This window comes from Mytilus trossulus, chromosome 9 (assembly GCF_036588685.1).
Source record: "Mytilus trossulus isolate FHL-02 chromosome 9, PNRI_Mtr1.1.1.hap1, whole genome shotgun sequence".
NCBI classification, from domain to species: domain Eukaryota; kingdom Metazoa; phylum Mollusca; class Bivalvia; order Mytilida; family Mytilidae; genus Mytilus; species Mytilus trossulus.
Window position 1 is genome coordinate 48,711,702 of NC_086381.1, and position 19,235 is coordinate 48,730,936.

Consider the following 19,235-nt stretch of genomic DNA (forward strand, 5'->3'; position numbering starts at 1 on the left):
AACTACTATCAATCTCATGATTGTTATACACTTAATCAGCTTAATACAGTTCATGTTTTGGCTGATTACAAATAATGTAAGGTATTCAAGTTATATTCACATCATTTGAACTTTGATAAAAATATTTGTCTCAGTCAATCATACAACAAATGAACTCCTTATTTTGATAGCTCAATGTGACTACAAATGTCATACTACATTGTTCTCAAAAGTTCAATGATGAATGGCAATGAGAAAGACAAAAAATGGAAAAATAGGTGTTACAAGGCAGCGAGTTAAACGACTGAGCTAAAGAAGAAGTTCCTTAGCTCAACCACTTACAGCTGACTAAGTGTCTACCACATATTTGAAGGAAGCAGTCCCATCACAAATGCAATATTTGTGGCCTAAATTTTTATAAATCAGTATGTTGCCAGAAAATCTGATCTTTAACACCAAAATTTCCAAATGATGAGAAGATGAGGAAAAGGGGAGATAATTACACCATATTATTTTAATCTGTTAATTAAATAAATATTTTTACAATTACTTATAACATAGAATTAATAAGACACAACAGTAATATCTAGAGTTATCACAGCTTAATCTCATTTTATTACCATCTGTTTGTTTTCCCCACCTTCCATCAGATTTTGATTAAGATAATGAAATTGCTCATTTTCTGTACAAATACTTCAGAAATTGCTTCCAATATAAACAATGCAATGCAATTTTGAAAATTTATACTTTTAGGAAAAAATACTTAACATGCATTTGATGTAGACTTGGTTGCCAAGTTTTTCTTTGGATTTTTTGGCTTTGGTTAAATTGCTTTGATAAAAAGGGAAACATTTAATCAGTTTAATTGTTTCAAATGATTAATTCCTAAATGGTTGGCTAATCAAGGTCTATCAAAAGCAGACGTGAATTCTGCATGTTATGATGTAAATCTTGTGGATTAGATTTTGGAAATATCTCAGTTCTGAATATACGTGGATAATGAATATCATTGAATGATAAGTCATCATATTATACATGGTTCAAAAGTTGCAGGAGATTTTTTGGAAAAAAACAGGAAAAAATTGTTGGATTTATAAATCTTGTTATTTTTTTTACAAAAGTGTTATTTTTTACTTTGCTTCATGTTGGCTTTGAGAGGATATTATCATTTTAGTCTGTAATAATTATTAGCAAAATCAGTTTAAAATATATTTTCACTGAATTAACAAAACCACTTTTTAAGCATAGCTGTTTTGCCTTATTCATCTGCATCTTTAACCCAAATGTGTAACTGTTACAAGTTATTTAATGAAAACTTGATTTGGTTACATATATCTGTGGAAACCTGATGTATAGTGTGAAGGGAACTTAAATGTGAAGTGTGAAGCAAGCAGTGTGAAGTGATAAAAATTCATTACTAGGAAAAACTGTGAATCAAAGAATAAATACAGAACTGCTGTGAAATTATTAACAAGGATAAAACATTTTTTTCATATCTAGTTTTCAAATATTTATTAGCATCTTGAAAGATATGAATCTTACGATAGCTTAAAAAAATACTGATATCTAATTTTCTACATTTTTATGTTTATTTGTTTTTTTACACGTTTTTTCATGTTAAAAAAAATTCAATGATTATATGTGCTTTTCTCTGTATGTGTGCATTAATTAGAAGTAAAATTTGAAAGATAAAACAAGCATGAAAGTGGAAAATTTGGCTGCGACTCAATAATGGAACACTACCGTGGTTACATAACTTTCACAATTTTCTGCTCATTTCAACGTGATACGGATGTCATAAACCTAAATGAAGTTCAGTCTGATTTAGATACCTTATCAGACACCCAAATTATGGATTATACTGAAGGATCTAATTCAAGGGAAATAACTCAGGATGTTCATACTATTCAAGGAGCTGAAGGGGTATGCTGAAATTTGTTTGTTTACTTATTTTTAATAATTATAATTTTATATTAAATTTGTTAAAAGTTGATTCATTGAAATAGGCCATATTAAGGATAAAATTGATGACTTTAGAATATCTAGACCAATAAATTGAGTTTTTAAGTGTGTGTAAATAAAATAATCAGACAACTTATGATAAAACAGAGAGTAACAGATGCAAATGAATGCATGTTACGTGCAGAGCAAACAGTCTTGTTAGTATGTGCATCTTTGGTGTAAAAAGTTTAGCTAGTACATTTTTGAAATTACTTTAAAACTACTTGCTTACATGAAGAAAAACTTAGGTTGGGTCATGACCTATTCTTTTTATACCCCATAGTAGAGTACTCTGTAGTAGAGGGGCATTATGTTATCTGGTCTGTGCGTCCATTCGTCCGTCCTTTTATTCGTCCGTCTGTTCGTTCGTTCGTCTGTTCGTTTGTCCGTCTGTTCGTTCATCCGTCTGTCCCGCTTCAGGTTAAAGTTTTTGGTCAAGATAGATTTTGATGAAGTTGAAGTCCAATCGACTTCAAACTTAGTACACATGTTCCCTAAGATATGATCTTTCTAATTTTAATGCCAAATTAGAGATTTTACCCCTATTTCACAGTCCACTGAACATAGAAAATGATAGTGTGAGTGGGGCATTCGTGTACTGAGGACACATTCTTGTTTTTTAAGTGATTAAACATAATCTTTAGTAATATTAAGTACCTTTTTATTGATCCATTTTAATCCAATGATGTGATTTTTTGGACAAATATTTTGTTCTCTTCTTTATTGATATGACAAATAGGGCAAATACACTAGGATCAATTTTGGACTAAGGAAAGTCAGGTTGTATATTTAACTTTGTGCATGAAAATAAACTATAAGAATATTTTTGGTAAATTATAAGTCTTGAGACAAACTCCCATATCGGTAGTCAATTTACTTTAATTAAGGAATGACTGTCATATTTTTTCTGTTTATGAAGAAATAGCATAAAAAATTTGGTGCACACTGAATAACGCGCATAGCAGGTTATTTAACAGTGTGCACCAAATTTTTTATGTTATTTCGAATAGACAGAAAAAATTTCTTATAATTCAATTCTAAATTCCATTTTAAACCGTAGAAAACCATGAAAAAACGTTGATGACATCACGGTCACATGACTAAATTATGTCTATGGGCTCATAACAAAATAACGTCAGCCAATCAGAAGACGCGTTACATCCAAAATTAAATTATAAAATGATAAAATATAACAACCAAGTTTAATTCTTGACATTAACATACTTTACCAAGCATTGAGCATCCATACTGATTAACTGATATGTGAACATGCAATAAAATTAATGAATAGCAAGACAGACAATTAAATCTTAGTTTGTAATAGTAATAAACACGGAATATTGGCAATGTATATTGAATAGCATTCCCGATTCATTATCAATTATGAATATGCAACAGCATTTTTATTGGGCTTAAGTTCTCCTAGAGTATTTTTTGAAGATCTAGTATACATTTTTATAGTGCTTCCTTCTACATCTATTCAGGATAATTTAAGAGCTTAATTTGATACATATGAAAGTATTTAAGATAGCCCTTCTGTCAGTTTTTCCTCTTGTCATCCATCTCTTATTTCCATCAGGGGCCTCAGTGGCTGAGTGCTCCAGGTAGTAACTACTGCAATCACTAACCAGTCAACTCAGAGGTTGTAAGTTTGAACCCCACTCTTGTAGATGCATGCTACTCCAATCTTAATTGACTAGGATTGTCAGTTTTCCTATCGAAGGTTGATGTTTTTCTTAAATGATGAGTTTTACAATGCAAGTGATTTTCAGGTTTACTTAGCAGTATCTTCCTTTTTGAGTTACTTACTATGTTAACTTATAACTTATAATTTAAAGGCTCCTGTAGAAGATTGATATATCATAGCACTTTTTAAATATAAGAAAAGGTTGATAAAGAGTATTTCAAATACCAGGGGTAATCTTCTCCAAGTGCCAGAGTATTGCTCTTAGTTTTTAGGTCCTTGTGAATAGTAATGTTTCTACCATAATAAAATCTTTCATGTACAAATTTTATGTTCATAACTTCATATATTGGTTTGCTTAATTGTTCTTAATCAAGGAGAAATAATTTCACTTCATCATATTATAAAGTATTTTTTTTAATTTCTTGGCATCAGTCATAACAAATTCACATGAAAAGAACTTAGTAATCACATACTTAAATGTAAATATAAAAAAGAAGATGTGGTATGATTGCCAATGAGACAACTATCCACAAAAGACCAAAATGACACAAACGTTCTTTCTTTGTTGTTTGTTTTCACTTTAGAATTCAGCTCAGCTGTATCTAGGACAGAAACCTTTTTAGCATGTATATCTAAGATAAAATTGGTGAATTGTTAAGTGCAGAAAGTTGTGGGTTGATCCAGATCCACTAGATGAAAGAAATAACTTGCTGTTTTGAAGACCCATTGTTGGCCTTAAATTTGGCTGTTTTCTGCTCTTAGGTTGAGTTGTTGTCTCATTGACACATTCCCCTTTAACTTTTAACTATAAAATTACAATTGATACTTGCTGCTTTTCTACCACACAAAGCAAATGATTGGAGTACAAGAAAAAACAGCATTAATAGAGGAAAAGAAATACCCAATAAATATCTCTCCATCAGTCAATGCAATTGTTCCAAAAGTTTGATGCATATTAAAAATTAAAATCTTTATTGTTATATTTATCTTTTTACAGAGATATAGTTTTTTTTATTTTAATAATACAACCAAGTATTACATCAATCTATCATTGTATATTTCAGGGATCCTTACATGACAGTGCAGAGGAAAGGCTTCGTAAAACAGAATCAGAAAAAGATAGTTTGTCTCTGCATGTCAGTGTCTTGACTGATCAAATTGATGCCCAATCTGAAAAGATCAGAGATTTAGAATATTCTCTGGCCGAGAGACGTGACAAGGTCATCAACACAGAAGATATGTTGCAATCAGTAAGTAAAATTAAGCTGACACTCATGTTGTATAATTCTACTGAACATTCAGAAATTATTGTGATGTTTTTATTATTGAGAAAAAAGGAAACAGGGCTTTAATCGCAAAAAGTTAAACTCACAATTTGAAATTTAGAAAATGAATAAAACAGGATTTGTCCCAATTTCACAAAAAATAAAATCACATGTAAGTCTTTAGTGACAAAATTGCAATAATAAATGCAAGCAAAAATTTCAGAATTTACAGTATATAGTAATACTATGAAAGTATGAATCCATAATTACTGTTGACTTGTTTTTCCTGTTTCATAACTGGCTCCCATGATGTGGCTTTAAATAGTGTTGAAAAATATGTTACTTTTACAAATTTTGACTTGGATGGAGAGTTGTCCCATTGGCACTAATACCACATTTTCTTATATATTTCTTCTGAATAAAAGGGGGAAAAAAGATTTATCTCCCCTTGTTAACAAAAGTGGTGTTGATTACAGTATGTATTGATTATTTGATATGCGTAACAGTTTTTGTTTTTTTATATGCATTGAATTACTTATTTTTTTGGCAAAATTACATTCCTCACTGTAAAGGGTTAATTTCGCAAATTTTGCACACAATAAAAGTTTCCTTTTAATTTTTATCTGTCAATACACAAGATCTCAAGTGGTATAGTAATTTAACATACCCTGGTTAAAATTGAAGCCAACCAGTAAATTTGTATTATTGTCCTTCAAGTTGACACAGACTGAATTACTCTATACAGTTATATATTATGTCTGAATACCTTTTTTGTATGCGTTTAACAATTTTAGTTCTTAAAATATACAGGTACAGTGAGCTTAAGCCACCACTTGGCGTCTGTCATCATCCATCGTCGTTCGTCTGGTGTAAACTATTTCAAAAATCTTCTCCTCTACAACTACTGAACCAATTCCAACCAAACTTGAGCTGAATGATCCTTAGGGTGTCTAGAATAAATATTTTGTTTTATTTTCTGTATTATAAAAAAAAAATGGCCGCCATGGCTAAACATAGAACATAGGGGTAAAATGCAGTTTTTAGCTTATATTTCAAAAACCAAAGCAGTTAGAGCAAATATGACAAGTGCTTAAAGTGTTTATATGGTAATGTTCTATCAGTCCTGAATTTTTCAGATGAATCTAATAACCCATTGTTGGGTTGCTGCCACTAAATTGGTAATTCTAATATGACGTGCTTCTTTCGCTTTGTAAACAACACTGTGATAAAATTCTCGATATATCTATACTTAGCGCAGACTCCGTGGTGTACATAACAATGGCTGTTACAATATACCTCCCACGTAAATCCACATGTATTGAAACCTATTAGCAAACCCTTTGTCGATTTAATTGATTTAAAAATTGCAATTCAGAAAAGACAAATTCACTTTTATTCTTATTGGGATGCATAATAAAAAGAAGTAATGCATAAGAACTCGGAGAAACCAACAAAATAAAAATAAAATAAAATTCCGCGAAAGTCTATTAATGTTTTTGGCGCATTTAAGTCATTTCAAAACATGACGTCATACAAATGAAAACTCAAGAGTTGAACGTTTTCTGTTACGTTAACTATTGACATGTCGTTTACTATTGTATTAAAATTGATTATCAAGGTAGGTTATGTTTGATTTTCTATTCTATTGCATTATTCGCATATGTACTGATTTCAGCAAGTCAATATGGCGGCTCATTGGTTACGAAATGTCAACTTTGGATTTGATGGTAGCTCACGGGAAAAACATATAAATCAACATGACAATTGTTGGTTTTGAGAATGAAACATATTTTTTTTCAGCGGTTGTTCACGAAATAATCCGTACAAGCTACGGATCTATTAAAATGATGAGCTTTATCTAACAGGGAGTCAAAAAGAACAGCCATACACACAGATTTAGCCACCCTCGCTTCAGTTTTTTTAATGATCGTATTTGTCCTATTAGAATCGAAATAATTCATGGAAGCCATAGATTATTGGAAATTTACACATGGCCTGGGCCGTGATAATTTCCAATAATCTATGGCTTCCATGAATTATTTCTTAATTTAAAAGAAATTTTGCAGTTTTTGGTTATTATCTTGAATAGTATTAATGATAAAGATAAGCTGTAAACAGAAAATATGTTGAGCAAAGAAAGATCTACAAATAAGTTTGTATGACCAAAATTGTCAATTGATCCCTTAAAGAGTTATTGCCTTTTAAGCACAATTTTACACAATTTGTTTAAAAAACAAACTACGATGAAATTGGACACTTAAACTCTTTAAAAATGAAAGATAAATTCCAAAAAATCAAGGTGAGGGATTCAGGCTCTTGAGAGCCTCTTGTTTTATGGGGGCAGGGGTGAATTGAAATGAATACCAGTATATTGACCTTGTATTTAAACAAAAGGTCCTTCTAAGACAGGACAGAAGATGTGAGTATATTTGTCCCCCTTCACTGGATATATGATATTTTATGAATAGAAGAGGTATTGCTAAAAAAATCACCAGTGTTTTGCAGACACACTAATCTGTAGTTTTAGGCTCAGAAATCAGAAAGAATTTTCATAAATTTGATATGGTGTACTTTGCCAAATTATTTGCAATAAGGGATGACTTTTTGATTTAATGTGGTGGGAAGATTCTAGTACTATTTAAAATTAATTAATCTTGCCCAAGACTAGATTAAAATAAATATTCTTCAACAAGATTAATAAGAAGTCATTCACATTTTTAAATCCAACCTTCAGGAATTCTCCCATCAACCATGTTGAGAAAGCAATTGAAATTTGGAAGTCAAATATAGTGAATAAAAATTCTGTCCATTAATTCTGATAAATTGCATTAAATAAAATAAGGAAAATAATTTGATCTGCATTTGAAACATTTCTTAGTTAAAAATTAACTTGTATTTACAGCCAGAGCTAAACATTATTTCATCACTAAAATAGCTTATAATTTTTCTTTTTTAAATACTATAAAACATAATTTCTTTTCTGATTTGAATAAAATTTAAACTCTTAATTACAGAAATATTATAAGTTTCTTGTAATGGTTTTGAAATATTTGAAGGAATTATACTTTTACAAAATTTTGCCAAATCCTTGATTTTGCATAAAAAGTTATATGTGTATATTATCGGATCATATGTATTTCATGTCTAATTACTATTTAAAATAATTGTTTTCCTCAGTGATGACTTTTTGTTATTAAAATATTTCGTAACACCATCCAAAAGTTTACATATTTATAAGTTAACAGTAAAAATTTCATTTTCATCAACATTTGTCCTGCAAAAGGATTTTTAAAACAATTTTACAAAAAAATAATTTAATTTCATAAGGAATTTATATTATGAGGTGAAATACTTTGACTTCTGAAAGTAGCTGAACAAAAAATATGTTATTGTTATTTATGTATCTACTGTATCTAATCAATGATTTAAACATTTTACATGTAATACTATGATCCCATTATTGATCATTATTTGGTTTAAAGAAATTGTGGGAAAAGGGAGATAACTGTGATGTAAACATTACAGTCGTCTCCCTTTGTAAATTCAACCTTGACATTGATTTGGGGAAACCATTTGAGCTGCAAAGTTATCAAGATTTAAAAAGTTAAAGAAACAAAGAAATCATAGAATTGCATGTCCCCTTGAGTAAGTCAGTTTTCTAAATATTATAAGGGTCATTTGGTATGTACAATGAGCGAAAATTTTGGGATAAAACAATGGCTAAACAGATTTACAGATTTTGTCAAAAAATCTAACTGAACTCTCTGAACCACTGCCACTCCGTCCTGGTTTATAAATACATTTCAATTCAGAATAAAATATATTATGTATAGTACAATTACCCATGAAAACATATACTTCTAGATTGTAAATTGGTGAAAATATTGCTATCAAAAGTATCATTTTGTCAGACAACTGAACCTGTCAAATGGTGAATTAAGTTTTTCAAATTGAGTTACTGTTCCTTAAATGAGTCACATTAATGTGCTTCTAATGAAAAAGTCTTGGGTTCAGTCTTCTTATCAACCCTTACACTTAAATGTAAATATGATGATTTCCTTAAGGCATGCTTAGATGTGCATTTTGAAGTCAATAGAATAGAAAAGAAATGAATACTTGTATTTCCCAAATTTGAGGATACTTAAAGAGCATAAAATCAGTTACGATAGACAACAGGGTATTCTTAGACAAATGAAAAATATGGTGTACACTCTACAAATTGTAAAAATATATATAATGCTCAAAAGCTATCTCCTCAGTACCTGTATATGATTCTACAGCTAGCTATCATAACCTTGTAAAATAAGGAAATTAATACATTCAAGTCATTAGTATCAGGTGGGAATTTGATTTCATTTAACTAGTAAAAATCTGTTAAAACAAAAGGCCTAGTACAAAATGTAGTAGGATAAATAAATAAAATTGAGAATGATAATGGGGAATAAGTTATAGACAAGAACCCAACCAAAGGCCACCTAGGGAATTACAGGTCTTCAATGCTGCATGGTGATCCTCAGTTGGCCCCTATATAAAAGCATTATCTGCATGATTATTCAACATGTGAGTTATGTTATCCTCCCAATACTTCTGCAACAGTATAATTACATGTACATGTATATGCCTAAGCCCTTGGACACTAAAAAAGACCCATGCTGCATACCATAGTATTCAACACACCATTACAAATTAACAACTCTCGACCAGAGACCCAAATTACATAGAAGATATCAACTATAGGTCCAGTAAGGCCTTCAACAATGAGAAAAAAAATATAGTTCCAGGTGATTTAAACAACTTTTTGAAATCATTTCATTTGCTTAACTACCCATTAGATCCAACTTAATGTTGAAACAGTCACTATCTTGAAATTACCTAAGTCCTTAGATTTTTGTATAAGAAACATTGTTTCATTTCAATTTCCTGAATTTACAAAGTTCAATCAAAAATACATCTCAACTTTTACCATTAAAAGAATAGGTCAATGAGACAATGACAACAAAATTCCAATCTGTCTTAATTGATTTGTTAGATAATATGTTGTGATAGTAAATTACCTATTCTGTCTAAAATTTCTGCACATGTTGCACAGTGAGTAGAAATGTTATATTTGAATGGTGACAACATAACTTAGTTGCTTTAAAAGACAAGTTGAAGAGCTTGTGTTTGAAATATGTCCGCAAATAATGTCAGACCTCAATTAGGGACCCCAATACTTTTGGTAGAGTACAGTTTATACTTGTTTATTGAACGAGGATTTAGATTAGTTTTGATTTTAAGTCATTGTTTTGAGAAAATCTCACATAATAAGAATTCTAGAATAATACATTGAGAATAAAGAAGACAATACTATGAAGATGATAAGGACTAAGTGTTTATGGTCCTTATAAACTAAAAAAACTGTCAAGTATATCTTTTTAATATGGCCTCAAACCAGCCTTCTGTCTTGTTTGACATTTATGATGTTCATTTAACCACACATGGAAAAATTAATTGTAACCTTGGACAAGTTTGATTTTCGTATTTTAAAAATTCTTCCAACAAATATATCATAATTATGCAACTAAGTGAATAAATACTACATCAATGACTTATATAAATGTGCCTTCTATTCCTATTAACCAACATGTATTTTTCATATGCTTCCTTAATGCTCAAGTTTTAGAAATAAAAGAACTTTAGAAATCAATTGCTAAAATATAAAAACTTTTATACAAACATGTAGTTTTTATTTTAAAAAAAAAAATCCATCTGATCTTTGTATGGTTTCACAGGTAGTCTCCCTTTGAAGGTAATTTGTCATAAATCACTAATTTAAAGTTAACTCAACATCAAAGACATTATTTGATTTTAACACCTGGGGATTAATTAAGTTGACAAGGAAGCTGTCAATGATTATCTCCCCTTAAACAGGAATTTTTACCTGGTCCCCTGAGGTGAAATGTAAATTCACTGTTTACTGTATCATACAATAATTAAGATATGACATGTTTGAGGAATAGGTTAACTTAAAGTGTCACAAAAAGACATTTTTATAAGTTTAGGAGTTTTGTAAAATTTTATGTGATTTTTAAAGGGAATTTTCCATTATGCCAGTAAAAGTGGGTATGAAAGAAAAAGTAAGTTGGCAATTTATTGTAAAAAATGAAACCATAAATAAATAACATACACAGTTTATAGCAAATCTTAATTTATTCTCTCCTCTCATTTTTACCTAAGACACACAATTTATGTTAAGATGAGAGAAGGGAATACATGTAAGTTAAAAGTGAATGAGATACACATATGAGAATTTTAGCTCAATTGGTTGTATCTAATACACAACAAATTCATGCTAACTGATAGATTTTTAATTTAACACATGATAAAAGAGCTAGGACTTTCAGCATTTTGACCTTAAAGGTTATAAAGGAAAAATATGATAAATACATGATATCTCATTACATATATTACATTACAAAAATTGGGTTTAAATGATTTCATAACAAGCTTTAATAAGCCATTTTTATTAATAGAATCTTTTGTTATCCTTTAATTCAAAATTGTGTAGTAGTATAATGGATAATCTTTGTGTGTAAACAAAAGACACATCTGACGCATACTTCACTGTACATGTACATAGTTATGGTTTGTCTAATATGGACAAAATGTTAAAAAAAAAAATTAATATATTTCTAAACCCTTCTGTTCTGTCTAGCAAGGGTTCTCACTAAGGATTTTTTTAGGCAAGTCCAGAGACTTGTAATTTTCGGCCATGGTGAGGCTAAAGAGAGGTGATATTTTATTGCAATATAATGTATAATTTGATTTTTCCATGACCCAATAGAGCAATACAATGGTGAAATGTGTATTCAGTTTATACAAAAATATTTCCTTTGGACTCCCCTAAGTGAGAACTCTGTGTCAAGCAATACCTGAAGAACTTTTAAAACTTTTAACAGAGTTCTTAATTAGAAGGATATTTTTACAGATGTACAAAAAACTGTTGAAATACACAATCTGTGAATGATTAGTTCATATTTAGAAATGTGAAGTACCAGTGCAATGTTCATGATAGATTTCTTCTTGACTTTGATGCAGAGAACTGTGCCAAAGCTCCCCTGAAGCTGGTCTGTTTTCTTTCTTTCCACTGAAACAGATTAGCTTAGAATTTTTTGTTGATCATTCTTTTCTTCTCATCTGGAAATACCATTTCATATACAAACATTTCATAGTTATCAACTATAGCTGCCAAAAACCACTTTATATGATATTTTGAGAACAAACAAATTTATATTTTTACCTGAGTGCAGTAATCCATTGCCTTTGTCATGAAATAGATTAGATTTTACCACCTCATTAACCTAAATTTCTTCCTTGTTTATTTTTTGTCTATCAATTATGGATTTATGATCAATTTCAATATGTATATTTTGAAAGATTGATGAAATGTGCATTTAAAATATTCATTTTAATGAGGACAATTGCAGCATAATGATGAAGGTGAAAAGTACAACATTTTAACCATTTTTTGTGTGCCTAATGTCATTAGAAGCTGAATATATATATATAAAATTGAATATATATGATTTTACCAAAACAATTTCATTTTCTTGGACTTTGTTGAGAATGCACACATAATCTTGAATTGTTTTGTGATGAACAATTGGTTAACCATAATATATGTTCAAATCTCTTGTTCATGTTGTTAGGCTCTTGAATGTAAATTTATTATATACATATTTTAAATTTCAGTTTATATATCTTTTTGAAGTTTAGTTCCTTTATATCTTTTGGAGTAATGTATGACACCCATTTTCACTGAACTAGAACACAGGGATTGAAATTAGCAGGGGCCCACACGCCAATTGCCCCTAAAATTTGATGTGGGCTCCAAAAGTTACCGCTTTTCTTGTATAGAACTATATATATCTGGTACACAGTTTTATTTAGGGGCCAGCTGAGTTGAAGACCTATTCCTGACCTTTGGCTGTTGTGTACTCTTTGGTAAAGTTGTTTTCTTATTGACATATTTCCTATTTCAATTTTACATTTTATTGCTTACATCCTTCAGTAGACAGCATACATCTATATGCACAGCCACTATGAAACATTTATTAGATGTAAAGAGTAAAAGTTCATGAACTAACACGAATGAAATTTATAGAAAGTTCAAACTCTTACTGGTTTATTGTTGATTCAATATTTAAAAAGATTAGAAAAAAGAAATTGTTGGAAGACGGTATGTCCTTCAAAGATCAAGTTGCATACATGTACTGTCATTGCTTGTATAAGGAATACAACACCAGTACACCTGCCAAAATGCCTGGAAGTATGAAATTCGAACTACCAGTCCAAAACAAAGTAAACTAAACCAAATAATGTGGTAACCATGGATACTACTTTGAAACATTTTCATAGTTATTTAGATTATTAGGCATATAAATGTGACATGCAACTTTGATAGATATAAGAAGATGTGGTATGAGTGCAAATGAGACAGCTCTCCATCCAAGTCATAATTTGTAAAAGTAAACCGTTATAAGTCAAAGTATGGTCTTTAACACTGACTGTGTTTTCCTTTCAAGTAGAAAATTACTTCTAAGCAACGCAATTTGATTTGGTCTTTATTAGTAAGAATCATATATATATGCCAGCTCAAAATAAGAATAATCTTGGTTAGATGACATGTCTGCTTGAGGACTGTTACCCAGTCTAGTATACAGTTTAAAACTAAAAGTCCAGTTCTTGTGTCGGTAAAGTATGAAAAAGGGTTTATTATCAGTAAACAGTAAATATTTTAATGTGCATGTAATATTTTTCACTGATACCAATGTATCTATCCACACATCATACATGTAATAGCATTTTCTGTAGTACAAATTTGCCAAGAAATATATGGAATTAGACTTCTGACATTACTATTTTTTCAAAGATCATCTTATATAATTAATTAATCTTTAATGAAAATATAAGGTATCTCTCGAATCTGAATTGACTAGGATTGTCAGTTCCTATGGAAGGTCATTGTTTCTGCGGGCACTCTGGCTTCCTGCACCCAACCACTCCCCCCTCCCCCCCCCAAAAAAAAAGTTTTGCTTTAAAGTGGTGTTAAACACACACAATCAATCAATGAATCATTTGTTCACAGATTAAAACAGATAATTGAATATTAACAAGAAAACATTCTTGAATTTGGGTAGAATCTGGAAAATAAAAACTCTTGTACTCATTACTGGCTATAAATTTGAAGTTTGTTCAGCATATAGCAGCTGGCAATATTTCTGGCTCAATCTTTTTTGGAGCCCACACATCCCCTGCTAGTGTATTGCTGCACCTTAATTCACTTTGTCAGTACTTTACAGTTAAAGACTGTACCACACACTTCCAAATCATCATAGCATAAAAACAAATATATTAAGTAAACAAGTTTGACAAACAGTTGATTGGGTATGTATTTATAGTACTGTTTACATTCACTACACATCAATGTGTTTTTTCAAGCTCAACTTTCAAATTGCAATCCCCAGCTGCCAAAAAACTATTGATATATCTGTGGGAAGATTCTCTCATGGACACATTAGAACATGTGTTTTCAATTGAAACAGATAAACCATAGACATGATCAAGATGTTTTCTTCCAGTCACGATCTTATCTACTCTTATGTCACTACCTCTGAGCACATCACTGCCAAGTATTAAATTATAATGAATGTGATTCATTGAAGCTTTTATTGCTGTTTAAATGCACATTTTTATATAATCAGAAATTAAAATCAGCATCTCTGTAAAAACTGCTGATTTTCTAATGCTTTTAGCAAATCTTGTAGTTTTATAAACTTCATATTTGAAAATCTTACATCATTCTGCATCAGGTACAACATGCACATGCAGTATAGATCAGTCTAAACAGTAAAATATATTTTCTATGACCTTGACCTCATTTTCATGGTTCATTGCAGGTAGATAATCAGTTTTCATGGTTAGGATCAATTTTTAACGGCAAAACCAATATGTAAACTATATTCAGTGTACAGAATGATAACCTTGACCTCATTTTCATGGGTACTCGTAACTGGTCAATATTCAGTTTTTACTATGAAGCATTTGTTCATTTACTTTCAATATGTAGAATGATTCAACTGTTTACAAGTCTGTATGGCAGAGTTAATTTGACTTTCAACTCATTTTCATAGACTATTGGACCAATGGCTAATGTTAACTTTTATATCTGTTGAAAATGGGGAAGTGCTATTTTGCAGGTTGCGGGTTGCAGGTTGTGTTTCACCAGGGGAAGTGCTATTTTGCAGGTTGCGGGTTGAAGTTTGCATGCAGGTTTCAGGTCACAGTCTAGAAAAAAAGTCTAATACTACAGGGGCACATTAAAAGAGATGAGAAAAATAAAGATGATATTTTTCCATTTTAACCTGATCTTTGGTTTCTGATATCTGATTGTTTGAACTTACTGCTGTAATAACTATGACTGCTGATAAAATAATTACAAGATATTTTCTGAAAATTTTTACACTAAAACTATACTGCTGACTGATAGTCTAACAACTTAAAGAAGTACATTTATGATTGATAAATTAAAAAATTGAAGAGATGCACTTGTAGTAGCCAGGATTCTCATTATAGCAAATATTTGTAGAAAGTTGCAGTTATTCAGTACACCTAATCATTGTCTCGTCTTCCGTAAGCCTGTCTTGATTAACCTCTTTAATAGATTTCATTAACACTAATTGAATATTATATCTTGTAAAACCACCAACTGGGTCACGTTTATCCTGAAAAATAACATTAGCAGTTGTTCATTGATGAATTTATCCCAGTTGACTCCATCATTTATCATGATTACAAAGAGAAAGCCTTGGCTTCCAGTGTGGATCATGCACATTGTTTTCAATTTATTTTTCTTCTAATGTATGATTGGCAACTTTGTAATGAAACATTCTGGATCTGTTTGTGTTAGAAATGGCAGCAGGCTGAAACGTTCTGTGAATGCCTCTTTTGTACAATTGCAAGCGTTTTTTAAGACCAATGAAGTTCTGGCTTTTGTAGCAAAAATAATTCAAAATTTCTAAAATGTCATTAAAAGTTGACCTTTCAAAGTTTGAATCCACTAAAACCTTAGTTTGTCCAAATATTTTACTGAAGTAAAACCCAAAGGCTCCCTGTGACTCAGCATCTTATGGAGTAAATGGTAATACACAATACAATCAAACCTGTGAATGTACATGTATACTAATTACATTGAAAAGGTTTTATAATAAATCTGATGGAAGAATATATATCTGAAAAATTGCTGTAAATTTTGAAATTATTGCAATGCCTTAATTAGTAATGGGACCAAGGATTTGTTAAGTAAGGACCTTCTTTCTTTACAAATCGTTGATAAGACAGTATTATATCAGTTTTGGAATAGTTAAACTATTATTCAAAATTCAGAAGAGATTTCTACATGTTTATATAGAAACAAGGTTTATCAAGCTCATATCGACACTTAAGTATGTGAAATTGATATATGGCACAATAATATTTCGTTATTTATAAACTTTCTGTGAAAAGTGTTTCTTAAGCCTTTGTAATAGTGGTCTGCTGTGCTATAAATGACTTCTGTTTTTGATGGTGGCCAGTTAATGATTTGGGAAATGAGAAGGGCAACTGTCCAATTGGAGTTTCTTATTGTAATTATTGCTTTGTTTACAATTTACAGCTTTATTATGATAGGATCAAAGGTGTTCATTAATACATATGTCTTTTTTATTGCAACATGTGCTTCGATCTGCAAAAGATAATTGGAGTTTGGCAGGTATTTTTAGCTGACTGTTCTAGAAAGAAATAGCATGGTATTCAGTGTTGTTATTACAATTTTAAGAGTCCTGCAGTATTTACCAAAAAATAATCAAGTTAACATAAAGTAGTGAAAATTTGAAGAAGAAAAAAGCAGTGTCAAAAAAGACCAGGCTCTTATGTTTCTATCCATGGGAATGTCGACTATCCATTTTACTATATACTGATATGGATAGTTGACCTTCCAATGGATAGAATCTTGTACCATTGATAAAAGATCATTGTTATGTTAGACAGAAAACATGCAGTACACTTGTCTAGGGATACTTTTGTTCACTGACATTTCTAGAAGACATCTTTTAAAAAGACTCAATTTTTTCTTGGGTTGATTTAAAGACATAATTCATGTGGACACTTTGATACCTCAATATGAACTACAAGCAGAAATTGGTTAAGCGATGATAATGAAATTGTTATTGGATATCTTGATAACATGTAATTACCCATGTAACATGTCACCTTACACCGGGACAGCTAATATTTAACCTTTTAGATTTATTCTAACATCATTTGGGGATGTTCTTCATAAGGAATAAACATGTTTACGATTTATCAAGGGAAACGTTATAAGTGATCTAATTAAGCATCAAATAAGTGTTTATTGATTGGTGGAAATGTTTAACACTGTCAACGGAAACAAATGTACAAGACGTGTTGATCATCTAGATACAAATAACTCATTTAAAAAGCAAAAAAAAAATCAGAAATTTCTAAAGTTTAAATACAAAAACTTTTAAAAGAAGATGGTCCCAACATTTCCCGCTAGAAAGTTCATCATTGGATTTAGAATAAAGAAAAGCCAAGCTTTTCCTTTCAACTGTTAATAAATTTCACATAGATGTAAGAAGACATACTTAATGCAGTAAAAAAAGAAAGGGGTGGATCCAGACATTTTTAAAAGGGAGAGAATTCCAACTATATGTCCTAATTCAATTGCATTGGTAGTCAAAAAAAGGGAAAAAAGGGGGGGGGGGGGAAACCAACACTTTGGATCTGCCGCTGAATGACAAAAGGTTGCAGATTTTAAGTTCTCAATGATAATTGATAATATTCAACAATTGAGCATTGATTCATTTAGAAAAAAAAGATTAAATTCAAATCAAGTTTAGTGATATTTTATGAAATATTGATTGATGGTTGAGTTTAAATTGATTGAAATTTTAAAACTTTACTGAGGTTAATAGATCAGTGATCTTTCCATTATGAAATTGAGAAAATCGTTATTATACTATTTGTTTATTGTTGACATAAGCCATGCTAGCTTTGTCATGTGGAATGTGATGATTCTGATAATTTGATTTAACATGGAATTAATCTGTGTTCTCTTGACAAATTATATGATCTAAGACATCAAATTCAGTGTTTTGAGTAGAGAGTTGATTCACATTTAGTGTGGTACTCCAGTGAAATCATAAAACAAATTTATATAATTTTTCTGTAAATTTTGAGGTTATGTTCAATTTCATATTGAAGTATTTGTAAATAGTGGCATATTTATGGGTTCAAAAGTAAACAACATAAAATATAAAACAGAAAAGTTTTTTATGAGTCTACAAAGTATTTATACAATATTGCTAGTTGGAATTGTATATATATAGTGCAATAATTGATTGAGGAGGACAGAAAGTGCAAACTATTAAATGGTGCCATGTTGGCCAGATGCACAAGTACCTTCATAATATCAAAGAAGAAAGGCATAAAAATAAAGATTTATCTATTGGTGCCGATCTGGTAATAAATTTGTTGCTTTTGTCTAAGGAGCTGGGGAAATTAGTAGAATATTAATAAATGTGATTCATTTACAACTGCATGCTGTAAACAGCAGGTGATTATGGTCCAGCCTCTAAGTGAAAATGAATGGATTAAACGATAAGTTTATTTGTATAACTTCTAACTCTGCTTGATATCTGTGTAATCGGTAAAGATGCCTCATCCTTGTATCTGTTTTTATCATCATCAAAACAAAAGTTAAATGAATATGTTATGTGCGATTGCTTAACCTAGAAAAGGTTAAACAGATATTAACGCACTGAGTCAGTGAGTTAGCCAGAGGCATTGTACTGTTGGAATTATTAACGGAGTAACGCTGATTTGATGCTGATAATAAAATATAATATTCTAAAAGGAGAAAGTCTGAATGTGCATTTTGAATTGTTTACTAGCCGTTGGTGATTTTCTGCTTCGGACATTGGTAGTTTTTCCTGTTTTGATAATTGCTTTGGGAATTCATTCTTGATTCTGGATTATTCATAGCTTCTAGATATAGCTGTAATTTCCTGAACGAGAAAATTATGATTATACATGTATATTATATATAATATTCATTGATATATCAGACTTTTTAGTTTCTGATTTCAACAGTTTTTGTACTTTTGATGCTAATATCGGCCATTATTTCCTGATTCTATGGTGAATTCAGGATTGGAAATAGACCTATTTACACATATCAATTTTCATTGAGATTGGAATAGTAT

At 30.5% G+C, this 19,235-nt stretch overlaps 1 protein-coding gene across 8 annotated transcripts in view; it reads left to right on the forward strand.

The window, feature by feature from the left end:
* Nucleotides 1-19,235, forward strand: part of LOC134683047 (liprin-beta-1-like) — a 74,027-nt gene that overhangs the window by 16,388 nt on the left and 38,404 nt on the right. For 4 of the 8 annotated variants that reach the window (XM_063542077.1, XM_063542075.1, XM_063542076.1 and 1 more), the window contains exon 4: nucleotides 4,732-4,917. In XM_063542077.1, the coding sequence (XP_063398147.1) occupies nucleotides 4,732-4,917 (186 nt within the window). Of the gene's footprint in view, nucleotides 1-4,731; nucleotides 4,918-6,986; nucleotides 7,089-8,463; nucleotides 8,578-10,851; nucleotides 11,049-19,235 lie in introns of those variants that run through there. The other 4 variants (XM_063542085.1, XM_063542082.1, XM_063542084.1 and 1 more) reach the window with 4 other exon arrangements.